We start from the raw sequence: 24,962 nt of genomic DNA, 5'->3' as shown, positions 1-24,962 counted from the left end.
TATTGGACACATTCTGTTGAGAGAAAAGACGCCACTAAAATACACGTTGGATTTAATTCGGAAGAGCAAACACACAACGCAGGTACTGATGCAAGTAGTGTAACAGAAACACAACGGTCACAACACAACAAGTAACAACACTACAAGCAGAGTTAAAGAATCTTTGCGATTGCTCAATACTGCAAGTGACTGAGCACTCCGTGTTAAGAAGACATCCGTGTTTGGAGTTGAGGGATTATTTTCACACGCTGCATGATGACACTCGGCAGCTTCCTGCACCTCGAGCAGATCATATTATTAAAACACATTCCACTTCAGCAGGCTTTTCGCTTTCACCTTAAAACTAAATAAATCAGAAACAGAGCAGACGCGTTGTGGTTACACACACATTTATTGTACAACACCGTGACATCACTAGCATGCAGATTCAGGTATGACACTCATAAGGCATTTTCTCCATGTAAAAGCTGCCTTTGTCACTCGGTTATCCAGGTTTTAAAGTGCAAAGTTCACCGAATGAATAGATTTGACCTACAGCACTACGTTGTAAACAGATCTATTAACCAGACATGTGATGATAAAAGTAAGATTGAATTACCGTCAGCTAATATTACGTCACACTATGCAATGACAAGCACACTGATAAGATTAACAGGTCTTTGCTGCAACATCTCAAGATGCTGAAGGACATTTGACACTGTGCCACTGGAAGCCTGGACAGCTGCACGTTGCACTACGATAGCTTGTTCTCGGTTAACGTGGCGGAAAGAAAGCGTGAGCCATGTATGAAAAGTTTGGTCTCAGGTAATATGGACAAAAAAAAACGTGTCTGCGTGCATCTCCTTATAGACAAATACGAAGCGCACACGTTGAACTGATCCGATGCACTGGCATGAGGGGACATAAACACGCAGAAGACACTATATGGGGCAAAAAAAAAAAAAAGAAAAGTAACCAACGACTGGACCGTGTCACATGACCACCAGGGACAAACACATTGATTAACTGCAGCCTGATTCTCAGAAGCAGGTGGGGGGGGGGGGGGGGGGGTTATAACAACGTCACAAGACGGACCGTCACAGCACAGCCACAGGAGTGCACAGTTAATAACAACGGAGCTGCTACCAAGTAACCAAGGCAAAATTATTGCCATTATACCTTTTTCATGTTTACAAAGATGGCTTTTAGACGCATTGGTGGGTAATAACCACGGTGATTATTTCAGCGCTCGTTGATTCGTTCGCAGCACACACACACACACACACACTCGTGCGATCTAATGATTTGGAGATGATGCAGGTTTCTACTGGGGGGGGGGGGTCCGCTGGGACCGCTTTGATTTCACGTGCTGCTGGTTATCCTTGCGAGACCTTGAACAAACGTATCCGAATGCCAACTAAGTAGCGCGTTCCCTTACTTACGGAGACCGTTAGTGCAGTGGCAGTCTAAAAGAATCAATATACAGGATTTATACACACAAAGACAGACGGAAAAACCTCCCTGCTCTGTACATCAGCTTAAAGATTTATATATTTCTCTGTATATACACATTTATATGGAGAGGAGGAAAATAAAGGATCCCTAATGATCTTCCAGTGTTCGATCGGGTTAACGTCACAGTAAACACTTCACAAGTTTAGTGTGGTCATGACTGTGGCGCAGTGTGTATGTTCTGACTTGAGTCACCTGTAAGGCACACTCACTTTGGGAGGATAGCACTCAGATTGAGTTTCCTTTCGTTTAAAACTTGGCTTAAAATAGAGAAAAAACGCACAAAAAAATAGTTGCAGGAAATAAATGCCAGACATGAAAAAAAAAAAAAAAGCACTTTTGGCTGAACAATAAAAAGGCAAAACAAAGGGTAAAGCGCTAAACAGTGAAGATAGATGTTCAGCGCAAAGTAACAAGGGCGATAGGAAGTAAAACCTTCATTAAGATAACACTAAAATATACATATACATCATTCAAACATACAAAAATACACTAACATGTAAAGTAAAATGCAATCTTATTCATTCAAGCTCATCCTGGCCATGCAATCAATAGAAAGAAAATAAAATTTAGGTATAAAATAAAATATCAATATGGATTAAAAAAAAGGATTTTATCATCAATGATAGTATGGCACCCTGTGAGGGACAAACGGGTCAAAAGAATGTCCTACAATTGGCATGCAACAAGCCAATTCATTCTCAAGCCACAGGAAATGGTCCAGATTGTTCCTCACAGTTCTTCTCACACTCAATGAAATTTTTAGACCCTTAAAGAGAACTCAGAGGATTGCGCTAAATTTTAAAAAAAGCTCTCGTTATCACTGCTGCGTTCATCGACTTCAGCAGGCTTGTTTCGGCCGCTACAACTGGACAAAAATCATCTCAGGAAAACTAGTTAATAAAGATGTGGCTTGTTCTTGAGTTGGCTTCACACAACTATGGTTTTCTCCTCGTGTTTCTCCCCCTTTGTGGCCGCTTGCTTTACAGTGAGTCATCGGCTCCACCTCCCAGATCCCCACTGGCCTTAAACCGGGAAATAGTTGTGTGCCTTCGCTTGGCGGTCTAGTACACACACAGGTCAGGGAACTTCATCTCGTAGATGGGTATAGATCGACTCTGGCTTTGGCCGTAACCTGACGAAATGGTTCCGGATGGGCTGGGCGGGGGTCTGAATGGGAGGAGAAAGCCGTCACAGCGAGTTCAAAACGTCCTCCTCGACGTCGTCGCCATCAGTGTCGCTTTTAAACCCATTTCAAATATTCCAAAAACCTACCTGATGGTGATGTCAAAGATTTGATTGAGTTTGCTCTGCAGGAGTGTGGCCTAGAAGGGCAAAACGTGTGCAATAGTGCAAAAGATTAAAACAAAGAGTTTAAAGGATTTAAAGAATTGGTAATGAAGGAAAGGGGTTGGTCGTACCCGGGCACCACAGTGTGCTGCTATCTCCTCGAAGGGGGCCTTCTGAAACTTCTCCACCACTTGTCTCCTCCGCTCCCTCTCCTGCTCCTCCATACCCACACTGTCCACTAGGGGGAGACACAAGCGACATCCACGTTGCAGAATCCCTCTGGGAGAAAGAAGAACTAAAAAAAAAAATACTAAAAAAGTAGTTTGGTAACTACGGTTTCCCATCCCACCATGTTCTCCGCTTCATCTTCCCCAACACCCACTACACCGTCACCAAATGCCTCAAAGATATAAAAGACCCGGATGCGTCATCATCGAAATCCCACCGACACGACAAGACTCCTTTTGCATCGACGGCACCACTGTTTCCACCTCCACATCAATCTCCATCAATCTCAAAAACATTGCCCGTCTCATTGTGTATTGGATTAATGTAACAAAGCAAAGTAACTAGCAACTTGATATATGATATCATTTAGAAAATGTCGATACTCAAGTAAACAACATCAGGCTTATTGTACTTATTGAATGTAACGAGTCAAATTCCTTCACTGGTTTCAACTAAAAAGGACGAACGTTACTAGAAATCAACAGAGCGCTGTAAACATGGTGGTACACGGCCAGAATGTAATTTCACCAATACTTCCCTCAAAAAGGGGGAGGACGTACCAATGGCATTTTTCAGGGTTTCGAATGTGATCTCCTCTGCTGGTGTCCTCTGTGGAAAAGAAAAATGTTGAGCATGACGCTCAAACAAGGTACCTCAAACCTCCTTAAAGAGGATACGTCTGATGAAACCGCTCTACCTCCTCTTTCTCTGGACTGTTCCTGGACTCCATCTCCACCTGCAGCGAGACGGTCTCCCCGATGCTCTTTCTCTTGGACAGACGGTCCTCATCTGGAAACAGCGAAGTCAGTTTCTTCAATTTCTCTTGAACAGAAAACTAACTAACTATACTACGTATACAGCAGCTTAATGCATTTGCTGAATATGTAAAAGCGGAGTCAACCTGTACAGAATAAGACGCGGCCTTTGATGGTCTGACAAACGTATACGTGCACCGTAAAAGGTTCCCCGAGGTAGACCGGGCTCGACCTTTCAATGATCCTCGCTCCAGCCTCAGAGCTGCAAAAGGCTCTGGCCTGATGAAGTGTCCTTCAATGAAACACTAAATCCCTGCTAGCTCCAGGCGAGCAGCTCCCCGCTGCATCTCACAAACAGGAATCAATACAGCGCCGACACGGGGTCGCAGCACGCTGGCAGGTTGATGAACTGTATCGTTATTTATTTACTCGGCGAGAGGACGACTCACGGCTGTATTGTGAACTCGGTGTCAACAGAAAACGGATGTATTGTTTGAGCTCCTCACCGGTGTACTGAGGGACGTAAGGCGTCGCCAGCCGATCTGTGTTGTAACCGCTTCCTCCGAGCACCTCAGTGATCTTTGACTGGAGGAACAAAACGTCCCCTTCCACCTTCTCCGCTGAAGAAAGCAGCCTAGGAAGAGAGAGTAGTGAGATACACGCATATAAATGTTATATACACACACACACACACACACACACACACACACACACACACACACATAACTGAACATAAAATCTTATAAAATAGTGCCATGGTTTGGGAGAAAGGAGAAGGGAACGTGGCCGGTTCATACTTGGGGTCATCAATGAAGACATCCTCAGGCAGAAAGTAGGGACTTTTTTTCTGTCTCACCTCAATTACCTGCAGGGCGGACGGAAAAGGCACTTTATTAAAAGGGGTTCTTGGTATTAACTCTCACACACACACACACACACACACACACACACACACGCACACGCACACGAACAAAGAAGCCCGGGCCGACCTCCTGGATGTGCTGGCAGAAGGCTGGGACGGTGGTGAGCTGGCAGATGAGGTTGAGGTAGGCGGCGGCGAGGGCGTGAACGGCACAGCGGTTAAACACGGGCAGGTCCTCGTCGGTGGACAGAGCCAGGTCCTTCAGAGGGGACAGAGACACGTTGAACTCTTGAACCAACCAACCCGCCCACCCCGCCTGAGAAACCCCAGCACCCAATTCTCTGCAGCCCGCAATGGCTCACGGACGTCCTACAAGCACATCATGTGGCGTTTGTTTTATATCTTTTCCCAGTGTTATGAAACGTATCGGATTAAGGCAGTGCAGTGTCAGCGGATAACTACGTAGCGCGACTGCCACAACTATTCACATCACCTAAACTAAAGCACAACGCATCGCGCGGGTACCTGCAGGGCGAGGGCCAGGCGTATGAGGTCCACCACCACCTCTTCGTTAGCCAGCTCCACGCTGAGGATGCCCAGCAGAGCGAAGAGGGACTCGTAGTGCTGCCGCCCGCTGCTCTGCTCCTTGCAGCCCAGGTAGATGTGTCGGTACAGCTGCTGGCCGTGCTGTCAGCAGGGTGAGAGGAGGCCAGAGGGGTTTGAGCGGCTCATTCACGCTTGATTTAAACCAGCTCTTGAGTGAAAAACACCTCAACTGTTGTTGTACCTTTTTCATGAACAAGTTGTCCTGTCTGGAACATTTGTCCACTTTGAGTTTGAGCAGCGAGATGTCCGAGATGATGCTGCGTAGAGAGAGCGCACAGCGATTAACGCACTACAAACAAAGCCCCTACAACACCGACAAAACCACCACGTTCCCGCAAAGCCGCCCCTCCTCCTCCGCACACCTGATGTCTCTGAACTTGGCCGTGTTGTCGTGCCGGTCGATGAGACTGAGAAGGATCTGGAGCACCAACAACCGGATCTCCGGGTCTTCGGTCAGGAAGAAGGAGAGCAGCGGCTCCAGGAAGGAGGTGGGCAGCGCCGTCAGCATGTTGGTGGTCTGGAAACCGGCCGTCACCTGAGAGATGTACGATGACACTTTACAGCAACTCATTCCCAAGACGCACATACAGGGTTTGACAGGAAAAGACGCGTAACAGTCTCAAGAAGTCTGAGGAGGCCACTGACTGAGCGGCTGTGAGGTTTGGATCTGTTCCACGTAGCAGTTCTGATGTTGGATTTTGTTTACATGAAATCAAGGTAATTAATCTAAATGGATGGATGGTTGTTGTTGTTGTTTTCACAAGTACAACATTTTAGGGTTGGGTTCAAAATGAGCAGCAGAAAAGTAGCCCTGCAGAGCAAACACTCCTCGGATCACAGGAAGACAAGTGTGAACCTGTGCAAGGAAATGAAAAATGAGGAATTCTGAGACCATTAAGAGTGCTGCCAAAACACACACCGGTTGTGGGGAATGAAATATGTATGCCGGGATAACATTCACAAGACTACAACTATTGAGAGGTTGAATGGAATGGTGAACAGCTTGTAGCAGGATTGTATAAATCACTCTCAGAAAATGATAAAAATCCCACTTTTAAAATCTGCAAGGTGTCTTCCACTTTAGAGCTCAGTGAAAAAACCACACAAAAGGACCAACGACATTTTAAATGAATAATAATGCAAGGCTGAAAACGTACCTGGACCAAGGACTTGAGTAACATGACCTGAATCATCCTGGTACCCTCAGAGCTGGAGATGAAACCAAAGGAACCAACGTTTAGGTCTGAACAGGCTGACAGAGTACAGTCCACACGAGGAGGAAATATGGTGAAATAACTCACTAATCTCCCAAACACATGGATCTAACTTACCCGCAGCCTGAGGAGGGCAGAGCTGGGTGAATCCCAGGGACGGGGATTTTACCCATGATGAAGAGCATGACCTCTGACCTCTGGTATGTCGGGAGAGTGTTGGCAAATGAACCTAAAAGAGAACGAGACGGAAAGAAGCGTCAAAAGAAAGAAGGCGAACACTAGTCTTAAAGACGCACGGCGCTCAAAGCAGATCAGCGGCAGGCGAGAAGAAATCGTTTGTCTTATTATGTAAAGTGCACATACACACCAAAACACATGCTGAACTTCGATATTTTTTTTTGTGCACTCCGGACACCACACACACACACAATGACACAAACCAACAACACAAAGACACACTAATGCCCCAGGGACCCACCGATGGTCCTGATGACGGCCTCCTGCAGCTGCCTCTCCTCGTGGGCTTTGATGATCTTCGTGCCGATGTTGGTGCTGCCGTCGTAGGAGCCGGTCAGCTCGTAGTCCGCACTCAGACGCAGCTGCCGCAGCAGCGTGTTGAACACCTCCAGCACTGTGGGGCCTGCGCGCACAAACAAGTGGGCGATGAAAAGAGCAGCTCGTCCCGCTGACACGCACACGCGGGTCACAGCACGGCGACCCCTCGATCTGTAAATCGTCCCATTTTAGGACCACGGCGCGCTTATCTCCTCACCCACGGAGCCGCTGGCTGCGATGGCGGCTGCCTCCAGCAGAACCTCCACTATCCCGGCGCGCACCGTGGCCGAATTCTTGCTGTTAGCATCCAGGTGGCCGAGGAGCTGCTGGATCACCAAGTGAGAGTGCTGGGACTACAAGAGAAGGAATGGATGGAAAAACTGATTTGCAGGATTAGTAATCCAAGATGGCGCCCGCGGACAGAAGCCTCGGTGTTGCGCTTCCTCCTTTTTCTTGTTTTTTGTTAAGATTGTTTTTCAGCTCTCCAGTCAAATCCCCGGGAGAGGGACTTTTGAACACTCGACACGTCCCGCTGCACCACTTTTTTATACAACCAGAAAGTTTTTCACGGCTTTAAATTGGAGGGGCAGCGGCTCTCTACGGGATTACCGGGCGATGCCGCCGATGAGATTAGATTTCTATGTTCCCAGGGGGATTTCCACAGTACCCAGAAACATGGGGATCTGTAAATAGCCACACAGAAAAACTGTTGGAAAAACTCCAGTAATGTCCAGTCATGATCAGCAGGACAGAAAGTCTGTACTCTTCGTTACAGTGATACAAGCGTTACGTCACGTCAGCTGATGTCCAGAAAGTGTAGAACATAAGTGCACCTCTGACCAGATGGTAGCAATGTGCTGGATTAGGGAGTGATGAGTGACATCGGATATGCGGAGTGCTCGGCGAGTAATGGCTCCGAGGTTCATATCTGAGAGACGGGCCGGGGGGAAGTCAGTGTGTGGGAGGTTGGAGGTTGTTTTGTTGAAGCGTAATAATTTACACATTTTTTTCTATTTAAACAGCCTTTATGAGTTATGCTTGGTTGTCCGTTTCTATGTGAGTACATCAAGAAGCATCCCTGTAGGCACCTACAGGGATGTTTCACATGCTAAATCTTCTAGTTCATCTTTAAACTCCATGAACCGGAACATTTCGTTACCCATTCATGATAGAAAAGATGAGAACAAGAAGAAAACATGGACTGTAAACATCGGAGTAAATCACACCAAATGTTTCAGGATTTCACTATTTGGACGTGGATTTAAGGTCAACGAGGTGAAAGACATAAAAGAGGAGCTGAAGAGGTGTTTGTGGATGTGTAAGCACTGGATCACTCACCTGGATGGAGTACATGATGATTTTGAAGCAACGCACTGCAAAAGTCTTCCCCTCCCATAGAGAGTGGTTATCCAAGTGCCTGAGGAGCACAGACAGGAGGGGAGGGAAGAAGATGTAATCATAAACCGACAGTAATAACGGAAAGCAGCAAGGGATTTGGACTCCATATTAAGAATACCGTAGGGATAAAATGCAAAAGCAAAAACGTGATATAAATAAGGATGTACGGCCGACTTTACTGTCCATATTCAATGATTAAAGGATTCAGGGAAACGTGGGGCTTTAACTCGGCCTTTCATTGTGGAATGTAGTTGGGATCTTGATACAAAATGCAAAACCCAGTCGATGATAAGAATCAGTATCATGTGACCCATCAAACTGGATCAAGATTGTTACCGAGTCTTAAAGTACACAGAGAAAGAGAGGCGGAGGATGGAGTCAAATTAATGTTTCCAGCTTGAACGAGACATAAATGAGATATAAGAATCACAGAGGGGCAAAGAACAGGTGGCCACACAAAATGAAAACTCAAAATACAAAAAAAGGAATAGACAGATAAAAAAGAACCATAGAAGCCAGACCGCAACATTAATGCACTGATAATACAATTAAAATCATGTACTCACATCCTGTCGGACGCAACTATGTAACCTTGCATTGACCTTGTCACGCCCCCACATGCCAATCAGCGCACAGATAAATACACCGCAACGCTGCATTAACGATTCATCCTTCTTTCAAGTGTAGCCAATGCGACATTAGACGAAAAAAAAGAAGAGGACGACGGGAGAGTTGGGGAGGAAGAGGGTTGTCTCACATCAAAACCGGCGTGACGGCATTCTTGATGTTTCCATAGGCGGCTCGTCCCAACAGCTCCCTGAAGCAGCGCTCCGTCAGCTCCACCGGGCTCTCCTTCTCCTTCTCCGACGCCTGCAGCGGGGAGGGGGAGCGGCTGGCGATGCAGGTAAGAGAAGCAGGCGAGAGGGAAAGGAGGGAGGAGGGGTGAAGAGAGGCAGAGACGGGGAGGGAGAGAGAGAGAGAGAGAGAGAGAGAGGAATTGAAATCAATTTGATTCAGTATCACAAACATTTTCACAAAAGGCTCGATCACAAAAACACTCCCCGGGATGCTGCGTCACTGCAGCACTTCTCCCTCAGCAGTTTGTCCAAAGCGATTCTATTTAATGGCAATTAAAAACAGCAGAAGCAACAGAAATACTGGAATAAAATACTGGTTTAACGACTATATTTCTCCTTAAGACTTGAAAGCTGCAGCGATCAGACCTCTCGTCCACTTTCAAACAATCCTGTGCAGCTGCAATGTTAAAGGATCCTGTCTGTTGATTTTGTGCTGAGGCAACGTCTTTGGCAAAAATGCTGACGGGACGTAAAAGCTTTCGTCGGTACGTAAACACCTCATTAAAACCAACCAACCATGCTGGCAGTTGTTCTTAGAGCAGACGTATTCAAACACCCTCGGACCCCCCCCCCTTTTGTACTGATACAAACTGGAATTCAAATTGATTTAAATAGACGTTTTCCCCATTTGATGAGCTCAACAAGCACATAAACAGTACATAAACAGCAGCTTTCTTCTCGCCACTCTTCCATAAAAGGCCAGATGTGTGGAGCACACGACTGATAGCGGACAGGTTTCTCCCCCCTCGGCTGTGGATCTTTCTCGATCCTCTCGATTGCTCCTCTGGTAAATGTTCTCCAGATCCGGATGGTGAGTTTGGGTTTGGGGTTGTGCCGTATTCTTTCCATTTTACGGAGATGTGAAAAGCTCGGGATACTTTTTTACAAGCTAACCCTGCTTCATGATTCTCCACAACTTTATGGGATGAATACACATGGACTCATTTGGAAATCCATGTAATTATCTTTTATTATTTTTGTGTTGGTCCATTACATAATCCCTGTGTGTGTGTGTGTGTGTGTGTGTGTGTGGGGGGGGGGTGGGGGGGGGGGTGTACTTATGCGAGGCACTGTAAAAGAGATTGTAGCACCTCCGGATATAAACTCCAGATATTAGTCTCGGCTGTCAGAGGACTCTACTAAAACTGTGCCTGGTTTAATCTTTAACTGAACTTGTTCATGGGGATTAACGCAGAGAAAACGGCACCATCTGCGGGTTTAATTAGACCACGCTGGCTACTGTGGATTTTATGGACGCTAATGATGGAGGACGCACAGCAGGGACGGGCTTCAACACACACACACACACACACACACACACACACACGGAGTGAAGCTGAGAGCGAAACGTGTCTGTCTCTGTCCATCTGTCTCGCTCGCTCTTTCAGTAAGCCTCGCATTACAGTCACCGTACTTTCTATTATCTTTCCTCCACCCGGTAGCCAAAATGTTCCCCTCTCCCTCTGCTCCCCTAACCTTCAGATCTCGACATTGACGTCAAAGGGAATTTCACAATGTGGAGTTGTGCCAACAAAGGGAGGCTGCAGACTGCATCTCTTTTTCTCTCACTGGCAACCTCCATCTTTCATTTATGATGCTATTATTCTCAACCCTTTTTGTTCATTCTGTCCTTTTAGCACTCTTTCCCCCCCCTTTTGCTCCCGGACATTTTCCTTTCTCCACATTTATTGGCATCTTTGCCCTTGGATGCTGACTGAAAAGACAGCTGCAGCACGAGAAGGCCTGTCAGTGGGTTCGACGCGTGATGACGATGATGATGATGAATGACAACGGGGGGGACAACCGGGACAAATGTGGCCCGGCGCGAGAGACAAAACCAGTCGGCCACGGCACATGGGCCCGAGCGCCGAGGCGTGGCGGGTCGACGCTGACCTCGTTCGTGGTCATCAACTTTGTCAACACGTGTTGGCAGAGCCCGGCCTGATGTGTGAAGAGGCTTCAACCTCCGGCCGGGTCGCTGTGTTTAACGCACGTTATTCTCCGCTCTTTGACTGACTGATCCTGCCGGCCAGCACTCACCTCTCGGTGCGCTCTCCGCTCTGCAGGTTGAAGAGCAGCGAGGGGACGATCTTGTCCATGTGCTGAGGGTCCCAGATGTTGGCCTGCAGCTCATCGTTCACGGTCTTCCTCACAACACCCTGCAGGCCCTTGATACCGGCCATGCGGATCCTGGGAGGCGACAGAAATAGAAGATCGGAAATCAGAATCTTTAAATGGATATGGTTATATTTAGCAAATGTTTTTTCCTCTGTTCTTTACAGCTCAGTGTTGCCTGTTGATCTTCCATTTAGCAGCACTATATTTAACTGTTCAAAGACGGCCTTTCATCTATTTTCGTCAGACGTCATCAATTATAATCATTTCAGTTTTGACAGATGTGTCCAGTGGTCTATAAAAGAAGACCTTCTGAAGCAGTCTAAAAACAGAAAGTCCTTAATAATTCTGCCTCTGGTGCAATCAAGCATCTGTCCACTCACTTGGTGCGGACGTCCGGGTCCTCGAAACTAGAGTGGCACATCTCGCTGAAGCGAGACACAAAGAAGTCGTAACTGCGGTGGTATGATGGCGTATCCTCTTCTATGTTGGCAAACTTCACAAACTGAGAAAAAAAAAAAAGGCATTTCCACATCAAACTAAAACTCCCAACAACTCACACAGCATTTACAGTGATTCTCCTTTAAAAGCCTCTTTAAAGGTACTAATATAGTATCTGAGTCTCTCACTGAATAAAGTGAAACCACAGAGTCATAACATCTCATTGAAGGTAAAAGGCTAGTGGGGGGGGGGGGGGGGGGGGGGGGGGTTCCCACTGGGTGAGGAAATGTCACAATTTAATCACATTGACATTTAGCTTCACAACACTCCAATTAATAAATTATAAACTGGATTTCTTTAAAGATGCAACCTGAAGCGAGAATACCATAAAGCAAACAGCAGCAGTTATTAAAGTACATCCATTCGTTCCACGTTCAGAAATACACGCTGCATTAGCGCAGTAACAATAAAAGCAATAGCTTCATCTCTGTAGCAAATCAACATCCACAGAAGCCCCTCCTCAATCAATTTGCTGTTTACTAAATTAATCTTGAAAAGAATGAAAAGAAGCCCGCAGCTTCTAGGACCTAGAATCTGATCCGGGTCTTAATGCATCAGCTCCGTTCCTGCAGAAATGGTTTCTCTCTCTCTCTTTCTCTCATATCGGAAGCTTTGGGAACATCGTTTAACCTTCAGGACAGATAAGACCACAAACATTTTTGTTGCGACCGAAACAAAGCGGCACCCCATGAGAAACTAACCGCTGCCCCGAGCTACAGCTTTAGCTCGCACAGGTATATCTCCACACGCGAGATGAGAGTATTGATCAATCACAGCTAACCACAATCAATATCTTCACAAAAGGCACCCTGAATGAAAAACTTCAAATTAAGTGCAAAACTCTTCCACCATGGATGGCGATAAATAGCGCTGTGACATGAATGGGTCGGTATATAAGGGGCCCGTGGAAGGGAGACTGGCAGCGCGGAGATTTCGAGCGAGAGGCCGGCGTGACGCGTCAATCTGTGCACAGCGGCAAAGCTTCGCCACTGCGGTCTGCAGCTAATCGCATTTCCACTCAGAGGACACTCATCCCCACCACTGCCCCTGCAGGGATCATTCCCCAAATTGCATCTTTGAACATATTTATGGCTTTGCAAATGGATTTTGCTTATTAAATTTTTTTTTACAGCCAAACGTGTTTGAAACTGTACACAACTACATCAAACTCACAGAGTTGGTTCCGAGGATCTGCAGGTTGGGCTTGTCCGACTCCAGAAGCTTGCGCACCATCTTGAGGAAACTCTCCACAAACAGGTTGATGCTCTGACAGTGGCAGGCCATCAGCAGCTGGTCCAGTGCCTCCATGGCGATGCACACATACCTGAACAGGACGGGAAACAGACACAGAAACATCTGGATGACCCAATCAACCCGGCGGGCAGCGCTAACGTTTTGCATATCACTTTGGCATAGTAACAGAGGTGCATATTCTGAATGTCCAACTGCACTTAGCAACAGTTTATATGGAAATTCACAAATTGAACAGATTTCAGCCACACAAGTGCAAATATAATCTGTGCAGGCTGTTTGCGTCGGTGAGAGTCATCACAGAGCGTCCTCGGCGTGAGTCATAAAAACAACAACTTGTGTGGCATATAAAGTCAGTACAGATTGTACAGAAACCCTTTAATAACCCCGGTGTGAGTGCAATGGCATGAAAACAGTTGCATGTTGGACAAGTGAGACGTGCATCCTTTCAGACAGGTGTTTAAACCAGCATCTCTTTGATGGGCTGTAACGTCGAGGCCTATTTCACGCACCATCTTCCCTATTGCTTTCATGTGGGCCAGAAGGTAAATAATAAATAGAATGTGCCAACAGTATTCTTTCTTTTTTTTAATTTTTTTTAGGGCAGAGACAGTTGGGAATGTTGCTGCTGACCCGTATCGGTGTCGGGCCACGTCCCTCGACAGCCTCTCAGACAGGTAGGCGCCGATACGGTCCAGCTTCTCCGGAGCCGACAGGGCGTAGAATGTCAGCTTCTCCATGTTGGCCTTCACCAGCCCATCCTAGGAGGGTGACGCAGGGAGAAGGAAAAAAAAACAAAAAAACACTTCAGGGTCCCATTTGCATGGCTCACAAACCCAAAAGGATGAATAGGACCAGAACTAAAAGACCAAGGCAGTCCTACTCTCAGGTAAGAGGCGGTGTACGTGGATCTGGGATTTCATCTCAACAAAGAAACAGCTGATTAAGGTGAAAGCAGCAGTTTGCTTTCCCTGAGGAAACCACTGCTGATCCATTAACAGTGTGTGCTTCTCCTCAAAACCCAAATTGAAGAAGTTTAACTGGTTCACAAAGTTTCACCACCTACTTTCCCCCCTTGACCCACTTCAGTCTGGTCAGGGAGAGGAGAGAGGGGGCAAAGCGCCTCTAAGCCCGTCGGGATCCTGTTTATATTCAGCCAAACGCCGAAAGGACACCAGGACCGATGAGCGCGGTTAACTCTGTAAATAAGGTTACGGTTGGATTGGAGAAGACTGTGGCATGATGAAGACATTAGGACTGGCATTGGTCCACTCCATGCATCCTGGAGGAACATAGACATGCAATGCAAATGACTGACCGGCAGAGCACCATTCATCATTTAGAAAAAAAAGCCCAGAGAGAAAAAAACAGCAGTTTTATTTTATTTTCTTAGGCGTGTTAGAAAGAAACATCAGCTGGGAATATGTCAGGAACAACCACATTTTGAGTAGTAGAACTGCACCTTTTCTATTTTTCTTCTATTTTAAGCTTGTTTTAATGATTCCATCAGGGTTTTTTTATATTTGCTTTGCTTTTGCCTCCTGTTTTGATGTTTCATGTGAAGCACTTTGCCTTGTTGAAATGCGCTCTACAAATAAACCTGCCTTGCTTAGTGAAAGAATAAGTGTTAATAATTACAGTCACAATGACTGACAGCGGGCGAGCACGTGCAATACCAGGACTGTGAACTGAAGACCCCAAACTGTGTTTTTATATATATTTTATACGTAGCATCGAATACCCTTTGTGCTTATTTAAGATACCGGGTCAGTCCCCGGTCGCTGGCCTATTGTGCACTCCGACTCACTGCCGTGACTTGCTGGCACACCCGAGTGAAACCCCGTCGATGTTATTAGCCGCACCTGCCCTTTCAGTCAGAGTCCTCCGCTGTGAAGCACGGGGCGACGGCTGCGCTTGCTTCTCTGAAAACAACCCGTGGCTTGAATACGTCGCAGAGAACGGAGCCAAAGAAGAAGGCAGCTGGATATCAATCAACAACCTTTAGAGGAATAGCTGACTTTGTGGGGGGTTTTGTTTTTCCAGAGTCAACAAACAAGCAGCAAAGGCTTTTCATAGTTTTTTTTCAGTGTTGGCAAGTGAATCGAGTAATGCGCGCTAATGTGGGGCCATTTTGGCGTTTGCGCCTGATAACACGCATGGAACAGAAGCCAAGCGCCTCGCCACCAATTGTCCGGGAGAAGTGCGGAAACAAAGATACTGTACAACGGACAGTGTGGCGCGACTTTGATTAAATGTTATGGGGCGGCTCCATTATTCCCCTGCTGCTGGGATGCTGGGAGGACACACACACACACACACACACACACACACACACACACACGGAAACGAGCTTGTAAACCGCAGACTGGGCCACGGATGTGAGCGTTAAAGTGGGTTACTGCCGAAGGAAAGAGGCACTTAAAAGTTTCCTCTGCAACAAATCACCTCATTTCTTATAGTTCTTTCTCGTCTGGATCAGACCTCGAAAAGGAGCAAAGATGAGGGTTTGTGGTTTTTGAGTATGGAGGCTACGCAGCGTTTTCTTATCCCCTTTAGCTAAAACAATATCTGTGTTTTTATTCATTTTCCAGGGACTACTGACAGAAAGCTTAATCAGATACAGCAGATACAATAAGCTTTTTTGTGTTGTAACCTTAACTGAGTGCTGCAGCGAGGTAGAATTAAGTGAGCTGCCATCGACAAAAAGACATTTCGGATTTCTCCTTGCATTATAATATTTATTACGTTTTTTACCTTATTACAGGCATCTGACTGAAAAAGAAATGAACCAGATGTAGAAACATACAGAGACAATAAACACTCCTGTTTGCGTTGAAAAAGGCATCATTAAAGAAGCATTTCTCACCTCTGGGTCTTCTGGGAAGATGTTGTCTACCAGTCTCTTGTACCGAGGCCTGAGCGCCCCGCAACAACCACAAACCCCTGAGGAAGACGAGAGGCAGGGAGGAAGGCAGACAGAGACGGACAGTTAGTCAGTTAGAGATGTACCTGAAACAAAGAGCGCTCTTCACCAGGCCTTCTCCGCAATGCCACTATTCACCATTTATTCATAAGTAACTGGAAAAAAAACTAAAAAGTAGTAATGTAGGTCTAAAATCAGCCTCTTGTTCCAAAGGGCCAGCAGGTAGTTACTGACACTTATCAGTGACTATTAATGACTCCACATTAAAAAGCATACTGCATCACAAAAAAGGATTTGGTGGGTAATGATGAAAGGCAGGTCGTCGCAGAGCGTGAACCACAGAATAAATGAAAAACAAAAAACATGTGTTCCTGTGACAACATGCACCAAATATGAACACTGATCTCAGAATTAACATTGGGGTCTTATCCAAGTGACAGAAGTCGTTTATCCTATTCTAAGCTTTAAAATGGTCGGCTGCTGAATAGGGAGAGACCCGATGGACTAGACCATCCATCCACAGCTCAGAGTCATGTGGCACCCAGCAAGAATACAAAAGTCACCAAATGTAGAATTTAAATTGGGCAAACAGTGTCGGGTCGTGATGCCGTCAGTCAAACTACTGGGTCCAAGATTAAAAACGTCACACGGGGAAAAATAGAGAAGGTAATACTGTGAGAAGTCACTTTAAGAGACTGAGAAATGTCCGATCTGGAAAGAATGTGGACACAAGATAAGACTCAGATGATAATAACCCCCCTCCCGCTCTCGCTCTCTCTCTCTCTCTCTCTCTCTCTCTCTCTCTCTCTCTCAATGCAACTAAGAGCCTTGAACAGAACAGTGCAGCACGCTGAAGATTGATTTCTCTGACTTTGCATTGAGGAGAAAGGCAAGCTAGGCAGCAAAGACAGGGCTGGATTGTGATTGGTTGAAGAAATTCAGCAGTGCTGAGTCATAACGGGACCAAAGAAAGAGGGAAAAAAGAAAAAGAAAAAGGGGGGAGATAACCTCCAAAAACACAAAATGCATCATTTAACCATTTATGCCCATTGCATAAGACCCATCATCTCCCCGGATTTATGAACAGTGGTCACGGAGGACGATGACAGAAAGTAGGTCATTCTGCTGGAAGCAAAGCAGTCGCTTTTAATGACTGCTTTGATAACCTGACACTTCAAACAGAGATGGTACAAAACAATCTACTACTTCCCTTCCTCCCCAGTTATCCCTCCTCCCTTTATTCTCCCGAAAGAATGATGTTTCATTATTCATTTTCGTATTGTGCCCGGTGCACCGATTGAAGCATTTCTAGCAGACGTGGCACCTAAACCCATTCTGAGTGCACGCTGACCAGATATTAAGAAAAAGTTGCCAGACGCCCCCCCCCCCCCTCTCACAGCACACTGTATACAGCATGCAGTAGAGCAGCCCGGACACACAAAGACCACGTATTCAATTCTAAATGTACATAAATGTGCGTGCACTTCAGTGTAAACAACTCAATCAATGAAACCAACAAAGCCGGGGGAAAAGCCTCGCGATCCACTGGGTTCACACAGCGAGACCCTCGGCGTCGCAGAGCGATTACATCGCCCCAAACCGGCTGTCTGCCGAGCTGCACTTCCGCCAAACTAAAATCAGAAAAATCAATGCTGAACGAACCAACTGTGCACATATCACACAGATGGAGGCAATAAGCTCCGGCTGTAACACCCCTTTGCCACACAATTGATTTCCATGTGATGGACAAATGCACTATACGGAAGAAAAGTAGAACTAATTCAGACCAGGAACACTTGAAATAAAGTACGGATGATAAAACAAACACACAGAAATAAATAGGTTCCATGCCATACGTAATTATTCCAAAATGCAGGACGGTGTGGCTTTAAAAGCATATTGGTACTGTGTGTGTGGAGACCATCTTTTACACCAGAGCGCTGGAGCTCTGAAGGCATTAAAGATTCAAAGGCTGCCTTAAATTAGAGCTTTCATCTCAAGGTTTCTCCCTGCCAGGTTGGAATCTCATTCTCACACACACTCACTCACTGACGGCAGCGAGCTACCATGCTGGGCGCCACGAGTTTGGAGTTCAACGTGCTGCCCGAGCACACTGGACCTGTTGGGCCGCAGGATGGAATCCACCCAGACCCGCTGCACCCACCGTCCCCTCTGTCGGGTGCCTATTCCTAGTGCCGCCCCCCGCTCTCCTCCATCACATCGGAACACTAACGAGGCCGCTCCCCCTTCCTCCATCCACGTTGTCCCTTCCTTGCTGCACCCACCAAACCTCCCTCCACCACCACCTTCTCCCACCAGAGCGTAGGAGACGGCAGAGGAATTAATAAAAATGCTGCAGGTCCCCGCAGTAGGGAAAGGGTTGAGGACAAAAAGAGTGACAGAGACAAGAAAAAAGATGGATGTGTGACGGGGGAGGTGGATTGTGATGCACCGAATGAGTCACAGATTAGCGCTACTTATTGCATCTTCTCTGTCCAGCACAAATCTGTCCCGTCCTCTCCGTCAGCACTGAATTAGGGAGAAGAGAATACGGAGATTGCATGTACTTTGGATATTTATTAATATTTATATATATTTTTTTTGTTTAATTTATTTATGATTTACACACAGGGAAATGTGGTAATGATATTGTGCCATAAAGGTTACCGAAACATTTGAACTGGTCAATGCAGCTCAGTGTAGCAATTAACGTGTTATTTCATGCTGATTGCAATAAAAGAACATTTGCATTTTAACTGCAAACATGAGCCGTTTTCAGAGAAATAAAAGCTTCTGTCACTTTAAGACAGAAGAGTAGATTCTGCTTTTTCGGAGGTTCGACATTGACGTCGCTCAGACGTACAATAAATGATTATTGCCGCTATCAATAAATCTACAACAGTTGTCCTGATTTCAAACAGTGGTGAAACCTGTGACATCTCAAACTGCAGTAGCTCCAGAGTCCCAAAACGAAGATGTTCAGAAAAGGCAGAGGAGCTTTTCTGGCTGCACTTTAGCTTTATACAAATTGTATGAATCAGCTCTGAAAATGCAACTGCAATCGTTTCCCCCCATTCATTAACATTTGCTCCTAACAAGCTTCGAAATGTGGCGCGACACCACGTTCCTCTCGGAAATGACTCCGGCTGCCTCACTGGCCCCCCTTCGCCGCCCCCCCCCCCAAGATAACACCGGGAAGCTTCACAGCTGTGCCGAGTTTGTGTGATAAAACAAAAGCGGGTTGCTAAGTGTTTTTGGTAGATAATGGTGGGTTAGTGAGAAAACGGCGCGCACACTCACACACACACGGGGGGGGGGGGAGGGGGGCTCACGACATCCACCCACTCTGCATGGCGAGCTGTCAACACATTTAAGGGGCCGTAGACTTTGTGCACACAGTGACGTTAAAGTCAGAATGGAACTACTGGTTGTCGGCGGACGGAACGAGACAATAAGAGAGGAGGCGGACGTCTCCGCGTGGTGAACTTTGTTCACCGCTACACATCCATGCAGGAGGAATGTGTGCGTGTCTGCGACCCGGTTTCTATTTATTCTCCACATTGGGGGGGTGGGGGGGGAAGAAGGAAGGATGGCTCTGATTCTACAAAGAAACGGTGCACCACCGTCTCTGCACCGGCTGTCCCGAGGCACCTCTGTTGGACACGTGAGAGTAACTGTAGTCCTGCAAAGGGGACAGAAACCACACTCTGTGGTTGTGCGTATATTTCTGGGGGTTGTGCGCCTCCAAGAGAGCGTGACGGGACCGTCGATACACATTTAGACCTCATCTTCACGCGAGGTTTCTGGGCCGGACTCGTAGGCACATTTACAGCCGAGCACCATTAAACAATGTCTCTCATATACCTGCACGTAACACAAGACACTTCTCATGGTGTCCACAATGCATGCTGCCCTTTGGGAAGGGGGGGGGGTATTACATAAGAGAGAAGAGGCGGACCAAGTTCTGCTGCTTGCTACTTTCACTTCCGTGAAACATCAAAAAAAAAAAAAAAGAAACAGACAACAGGCGAAGAGATTGGAGCTGCGAGCCAATCTGCACGTCAGCCGTCGCTCGGTGAGTTTGGGGAGGTCAGCGGCTGAGGAGACGAGTGTTTGGGGAAAGCGTGACGAAGAGGAGCCAATGGCTCGGCTACTCAAGTGTGTCGCATATGTAACCACAACATCAATCAACGCCCCCCCCCCCCCCCCCCCCCCCCCCTCCTCCTCTTCTCTAGCTCTCTGTCACGATGAGCACGATCTTTCCCCCGAAAACTCAACGCACACACTTTGCAGGAGGAATGCGTGTACGGCTTCTTATGAATTGTCGTGAAAGTCAGACTCGGAACCTGTGTGTGTGGGTGGGGGGGCCTAACACGGCCCCCGCTGCAGTGGGTTAGGGTCACCTCATGACACACGGTGAATCGCAGCCGCCGAGACTGGGCTTACGAGGGACTGCAGAAGCGTCTCCAGACGCTGGTGAAGACCGGCTGAGCTCGTTCTTCCAGTGTGCCCCCCCCCCCCCTCACCAACAGACTGCAAACTCAAAGCAAAGCGGACCCATTTGAATTAGTGCTGAACCATTTATCAACGTGTCCTGGTGACGGCAAAGACCAAACAGGGGGGGGGGGGGGGGTGAGGGTGGAGGGGGGTCTCAAAGTTTGACAGAGAAGCCCCTCCTGGAAATAGCGCATAGACCCGGTTTCCTGTTTTCCCCAGACACCGATTAACATCAAATACTGGAAGATCAGAAGAAAATAAAAGGGGATTACGAGAGAATAAAAACACCTACACAGCCCGAGTCAGAGAACAGACTGAACGCGTTGCCGAGTGCAGAGAACAGAATGTCACCACCTCAAACTACCGGGAGTCACAATTACCGAAAATAAACATCCTCATAGCGGCGTCTCCTCTTCGGCCGATTTAACGGGGCACCGCGTTCCCCGGGGGATCCCACGACGTTGCACCGTAGAACCCACTGCGGTGTGCCAGCTACGAGGAAACGCGTGTTATGGGTGGTGGAGGAGGGGGGGGGAATGTCGGGAAACCGGTCGGATGCTCCGGATTACGCGCACGAGCTGCCGAACGCGCGGCGGACGCGGTGGTTTGGAAATTCTTACCGTACATCGATCGTGATGTTGGAGTCCCGCACTACAGACGCGCGTGTCCTCCTGAAGCTGCTCCAGTCATACAGAGACACCGCTGTGCCAAGAGGCACCGAGGACGCACGCAAAAACGCGCGCGCGCGCACACTCACTCTGGTACAAATGCCTGCACGTGTGCGCTTGGAGCTAAAATGCGCACCGTGATTGGTGCAGCGCCTGGCTCGATGCGCTGAATTACGCACTCTCTCACACACACACACACACAGACACGCGCACACAGAGGAATGCGCGCACACTTTGACGACAGGGGGCAGAGCGGCCGCGTCACAAGGAAAGCGTGCCGTGGTGACCTTGGGTTTTCTTTCACACGCCGCCGCACGAACACGCCTCGTTTCCAATCTTTTTTTTTTCTCTCAGTCGCTGAGAAAGAAACAGTGGGGGGGGGGGGTCGAGACGGGAGAAGACCTCCCTCCCACCCACGCGATCTCCCACTCCTCCTCACTCCACCGCGCGGCACCGCTCTCCTCCCTCAGTGGTCTTTCTAAGCCCCCCTTTTTTATACACCTACAGTTCTTCCGTTCCGTGCTAACGCCACGTCCTACCACATCACCCCCCCCCCCCACGGACGCGAGATTACATGATTGGCTCTAACGCACGACCATTGGTCAGCTGGACCGGAAACCTGCTGATGCTGCGGTGTCATTGCTTGAGTGGCTTGAAATAAAAAGCACACAAAGTCAGCGTTTCCTTTTGGTTCGCGTATTGTCGTTCTTGCGACCCCAGAGTATTGCATGAATCCTCCAGACTCATCGTTTAAAAAAAACAAAAAAACAAGAGGGGTGGGGGGCGGGGGTCTTAGGTGGAACCATCTAGGACGGAACTTGATTGCTTGGTGTGAGTTGCCTAATGAAGCTCGGGTTTGCTAATCACCAAAAGTACTCGGCTGTCTCTGATTGGTCAGGGAGAGAACGTGGGGGATTACATCAGGATGGGTTCATTCAGTTAAAGATGGCGGTGACTGGAATAACAAGGATCTTGTGTGATATCGCATTGCTTGAATAACCATCGTAATCCTTTACACTCTAGCCTCGTTTTCCTTGTTCTCCGATGCCGGATGTTCAATATCTGCAATATTCCCCGTGGATTATTCAGCAGGTCTTTCGAATGCAAAAGCGGGCATTTCTCGTACTGAGTGGAGAGCATTTATGACCTATGAAATCTGTAAACAAAAGCTGAAAATGAATTTGAATTTCCTTCAAATGGGTCCCCCTTTTTGCAGCCGGGAGCCAGGTACCAATCACAGCCAGCGTTTCTTTTCTAGTGCTCAACCATCCTCGACAAACTACCAAATACGCTAAATAAATTCCACAAGATAGCCAGTCAAGCGGTTATTTCCTTTTCGCGACCGGATGCGTTTTTAAAACCCTGTGGAGGAAAAGCAACTGTTCCCGTGGAATGATCCTCTGTTCAGAGACGGAGGAAGGAGAACAGAGGAGGCGGTGTTGTCGCTTACCCTTGCCAATGCGATGGTCCAGGAGGGTACGACAATCCAGTGCCAGCCTCTGAGAGGCCGGGACATCGGGCGCGGGCAGGGGCATGGCAGGCCAACAAACACACTATTGCTTTTATAGGAACAGAAATACTCCCAACAAAAAAGGCCAAAAAAAACAAACCGGCAACCAATAAACAAAAAAAATTCTTAAATTCTATGAATAATTTTTAAAAGTACCAATGCTGACCAAACTGGAATCCCTTGCTAGATGAGCTAAATGCCAGATATATCAACCACGAGTCCCCGAGATGGTTGCGATCAACATTAAGACGCAAATCTCACACCTCCTTAGTCAAGCCGTCAAACAGAGACGTTTTTTTAAGTTTCACACTGGAAAAAAAACTACCAAATCCTTTGAGTCCTTCTCTGAACACCAGCTTGCGCGTCCCCGTCTTGAGGCTCCTTTGTAATATATATTAGTACATAGGCAGATTGGACGTATTAACAAAGGGATTAGCGATTAGTCCTTCAACAGCAGCTCTGCTCACTGCGTGCGCCTCGCTCATCAGAAAACTTCTCACTAACACAATAGACCCTTACTATGCACCCAACTTCTCCCTCTATGGGCGAGAGAGCCATGGGAGACACTGGAGGGGGGGGGGGGGGGGGTCGAGAGAGAGAGAGAGCGTGGGACAGCCATTCAGTCAGTGGGTTTGAGGTTCAAGGAATGCGGCAATCAGCAGATACAGACGAAAGGCAAAATGTCTGGTGAGAGAATTCTGTGCGGTCGCACACGGAAACACACGCGCACAAGTGTCACAAAAATAAGTTACCTTTTCAAATGATCCACTGTGAAGTTTGGTAGTGGCTCAAAATAGCCTTAATTTTCTCCTGCAGTGTGCTGTATCAAACTTTTATATTACATTACATGTCATTTAGCTGACCCTTTTATCCAAAGCGACTTACAATAAGTGCATTTCAACCATTGGGAAATTCCTGGTATGTCTGACATATTTTGGCAATAAATGTTTCCTGATCCTGAGGGATACAAACTCAGAAGAGCAAGAACCAAGATTACAATTTAAAATTTGCTATAGATAAGTGGTGTTATAAGTACAATTTAAGTGCTACAATTAGTTAGTCTTTTAGTCGAGGTAGAGTCTGACGAGGTGTGTCTTTAGTTTAGCGGCGGAAGGTGTGAAGGCTCTCTGCGGTCCTCGTGTCTTCAGAGACCTCGTTCCACCATTTCGCAGCCAGAGTCGTGATCTAGTCGAGTGTTTTGCGCTCAGTGAGGGAGGAACACGCAGTTTTGCAGATGGGGAGAGCGCCTTGTAATAACGCCTTCAGACAGGTGTTTAGTAGTCAGGGGTCGCTCACCCGTCATGCTGGACTCTTGCCACTAGGGGGCGTCGTTCTTCCAGGTTCACACGGGCAGGAAGACGAGTGGCACTTCAGGCACCAAGTCGTCTCCAGCGGCGATGCAAAATTCAGGAAAACCGCTGGATTGTCTTTGGCCTGTGGGCAATTTCAGAAGATTAGCCGATTGCATGTTTTTTTTATTATATTTAGACACCAATTTCAACCTTTCAATATACGAGGAGTTTCGTCACCTGACCCGTGGCAAAATAATGCAACGTCAATGCACAATTGTTATTCAGCGAGGACAGAAATCCCAAAGCATGACAGTTCCCAGTAAACTAAATCAACGCTAACGTTAGCGATGCTAGCTAGCTATTAAAGGTTTTAATCTAACGGCAAACTGTCCTTTCGTGTTAGTTTAACATGTCAGGTGATGCTTTACTCCCCGCCCCTGTTTTCGATTAGGTTTAGACATAAACTCCCGGCTAACGTAAACTAATTATTCAGAGCTAACAGCTCGTTAGCTTTCCTCTATGCTAGTAGCAAAGTATGCTAACGTTAACTAATTATCCAGAGCTAGCTGTCGTCTATGCTAGTAGCAAAGTATGCTAACGTTAACTAATCATCCAGAGCTAGCTCTCGTCTATGCTAGTAGCAACACCTGCTAACGGTACATGGCTAACTCACTTCCTTTTCTTAACGAGAACCCCGCTGTGCTGAACCACGTAGATCGGCGTCGAATCACCTTACTCACCATGAAGTGGACACAATTAAAATCCTTAAAATGCGTGTTACAGCCAACGTTCAGCTCCCTTGACTAAAGTTCATCTGTTGCGGCAGCCCGGGGACCCATAGAAGCGTTACGGTCCCTCCAGCTGACAGGCGATGCTAACAGCCACTCAGTAGCAGCACCGGGTCTTTTGTTTGGGCAAATAAAATGCTTTAATATTCTGTCATTATGCT

The 24,962-nt window shown here is 47.2% G+C and overlaps 1 protein-coding gene across 8 annotated transcripts; it reads right to left on the bottom strand.

Annotated features, from left to right (window-relative positions):
• Positions 1-372: 372 nt before the first annotated feature.
• On the bottom strand, positions 373-24,924 carry efr3bb (EFR3 homolog Bb (S. cerevisiae)). Of its 8 annotated transcripts, none has more exons than XM_078093189.1 (24): positions 24,754-24,924; positions 24,018-24,155; positions 15,990-16,066; positions 13,757-13,884; positions 13,046-13,196; positions 11,755-11,876; positions 11,297-11,446; positions 9,157-9,291; positions 8,340-8,418; positions 7,219-7,354; positions 6,925-7,086; positions 6,564-6,675; positions 6,390-6,441; positions 5,595-5,767; positions 5,414-5,489; positions 5,152-5,313; positions 4,754-4,885; positions 4,562-4,629; positions 4,271-4,398; positions 3,707-3,798; positions 3,570-3,618; positions 2,913-3,019; positions 2,767-2,816; positions 373-2,661 (listed from the first exon to the last, which is right to left on the bottom strand). In XM_078093189.1, exons 2-24 carry the CDS (start codon positions 24,022-24,024, stop codon positions 2,556-2,558), a joined length of 2,454 nt encoding a protein of 817 aa, XP_077949315.1. In that variant the 5' UTR covers positions 24,025-24,155; positions 24,754-24,924; the 3' UTR covers positions 373-2,555. The 8 variants fall into 8 exon arrangements, with proteins under 8 accessions (XP_077949315.1, XP_077949312.1, XP_040017374.1 ...); XM_078093186.1 differs by having other exon boundaries at positions 2,913-3,076; positions 24,754-24,919; XM_040161440.2 differs by lacking the exons at positions 24,018-24,155; positions 24,754-24,924 and adding an exon at positions 22,662-23,113 and having other exon boundaries at positions 2,913-3,076.
• Between the last annotated feature and the right edge of the window lie 38 nt (positions 24,925-24,962).

The sequence above is a fragment of the Gasterosteus aculeatus genome, chromosome 18 (genome assembly GCF_964276395.1).
Source record: "Gasterosteus aculeatus chromosome 18, fGasAcu3.hap1.1, whole genome shotgun sequence".
Taxonomy (NCBI): Eukaryota; Metazoa; Chordata; class Actinopteri; order Perciformes; family Gasterosteidae; genus Gasterosteus; species Gasterosteus aculeatus.
Note: the sequence above shows the minus strand (reverse complement) of the source record. Positions and strands in the feature narration are given on the sequence as shown.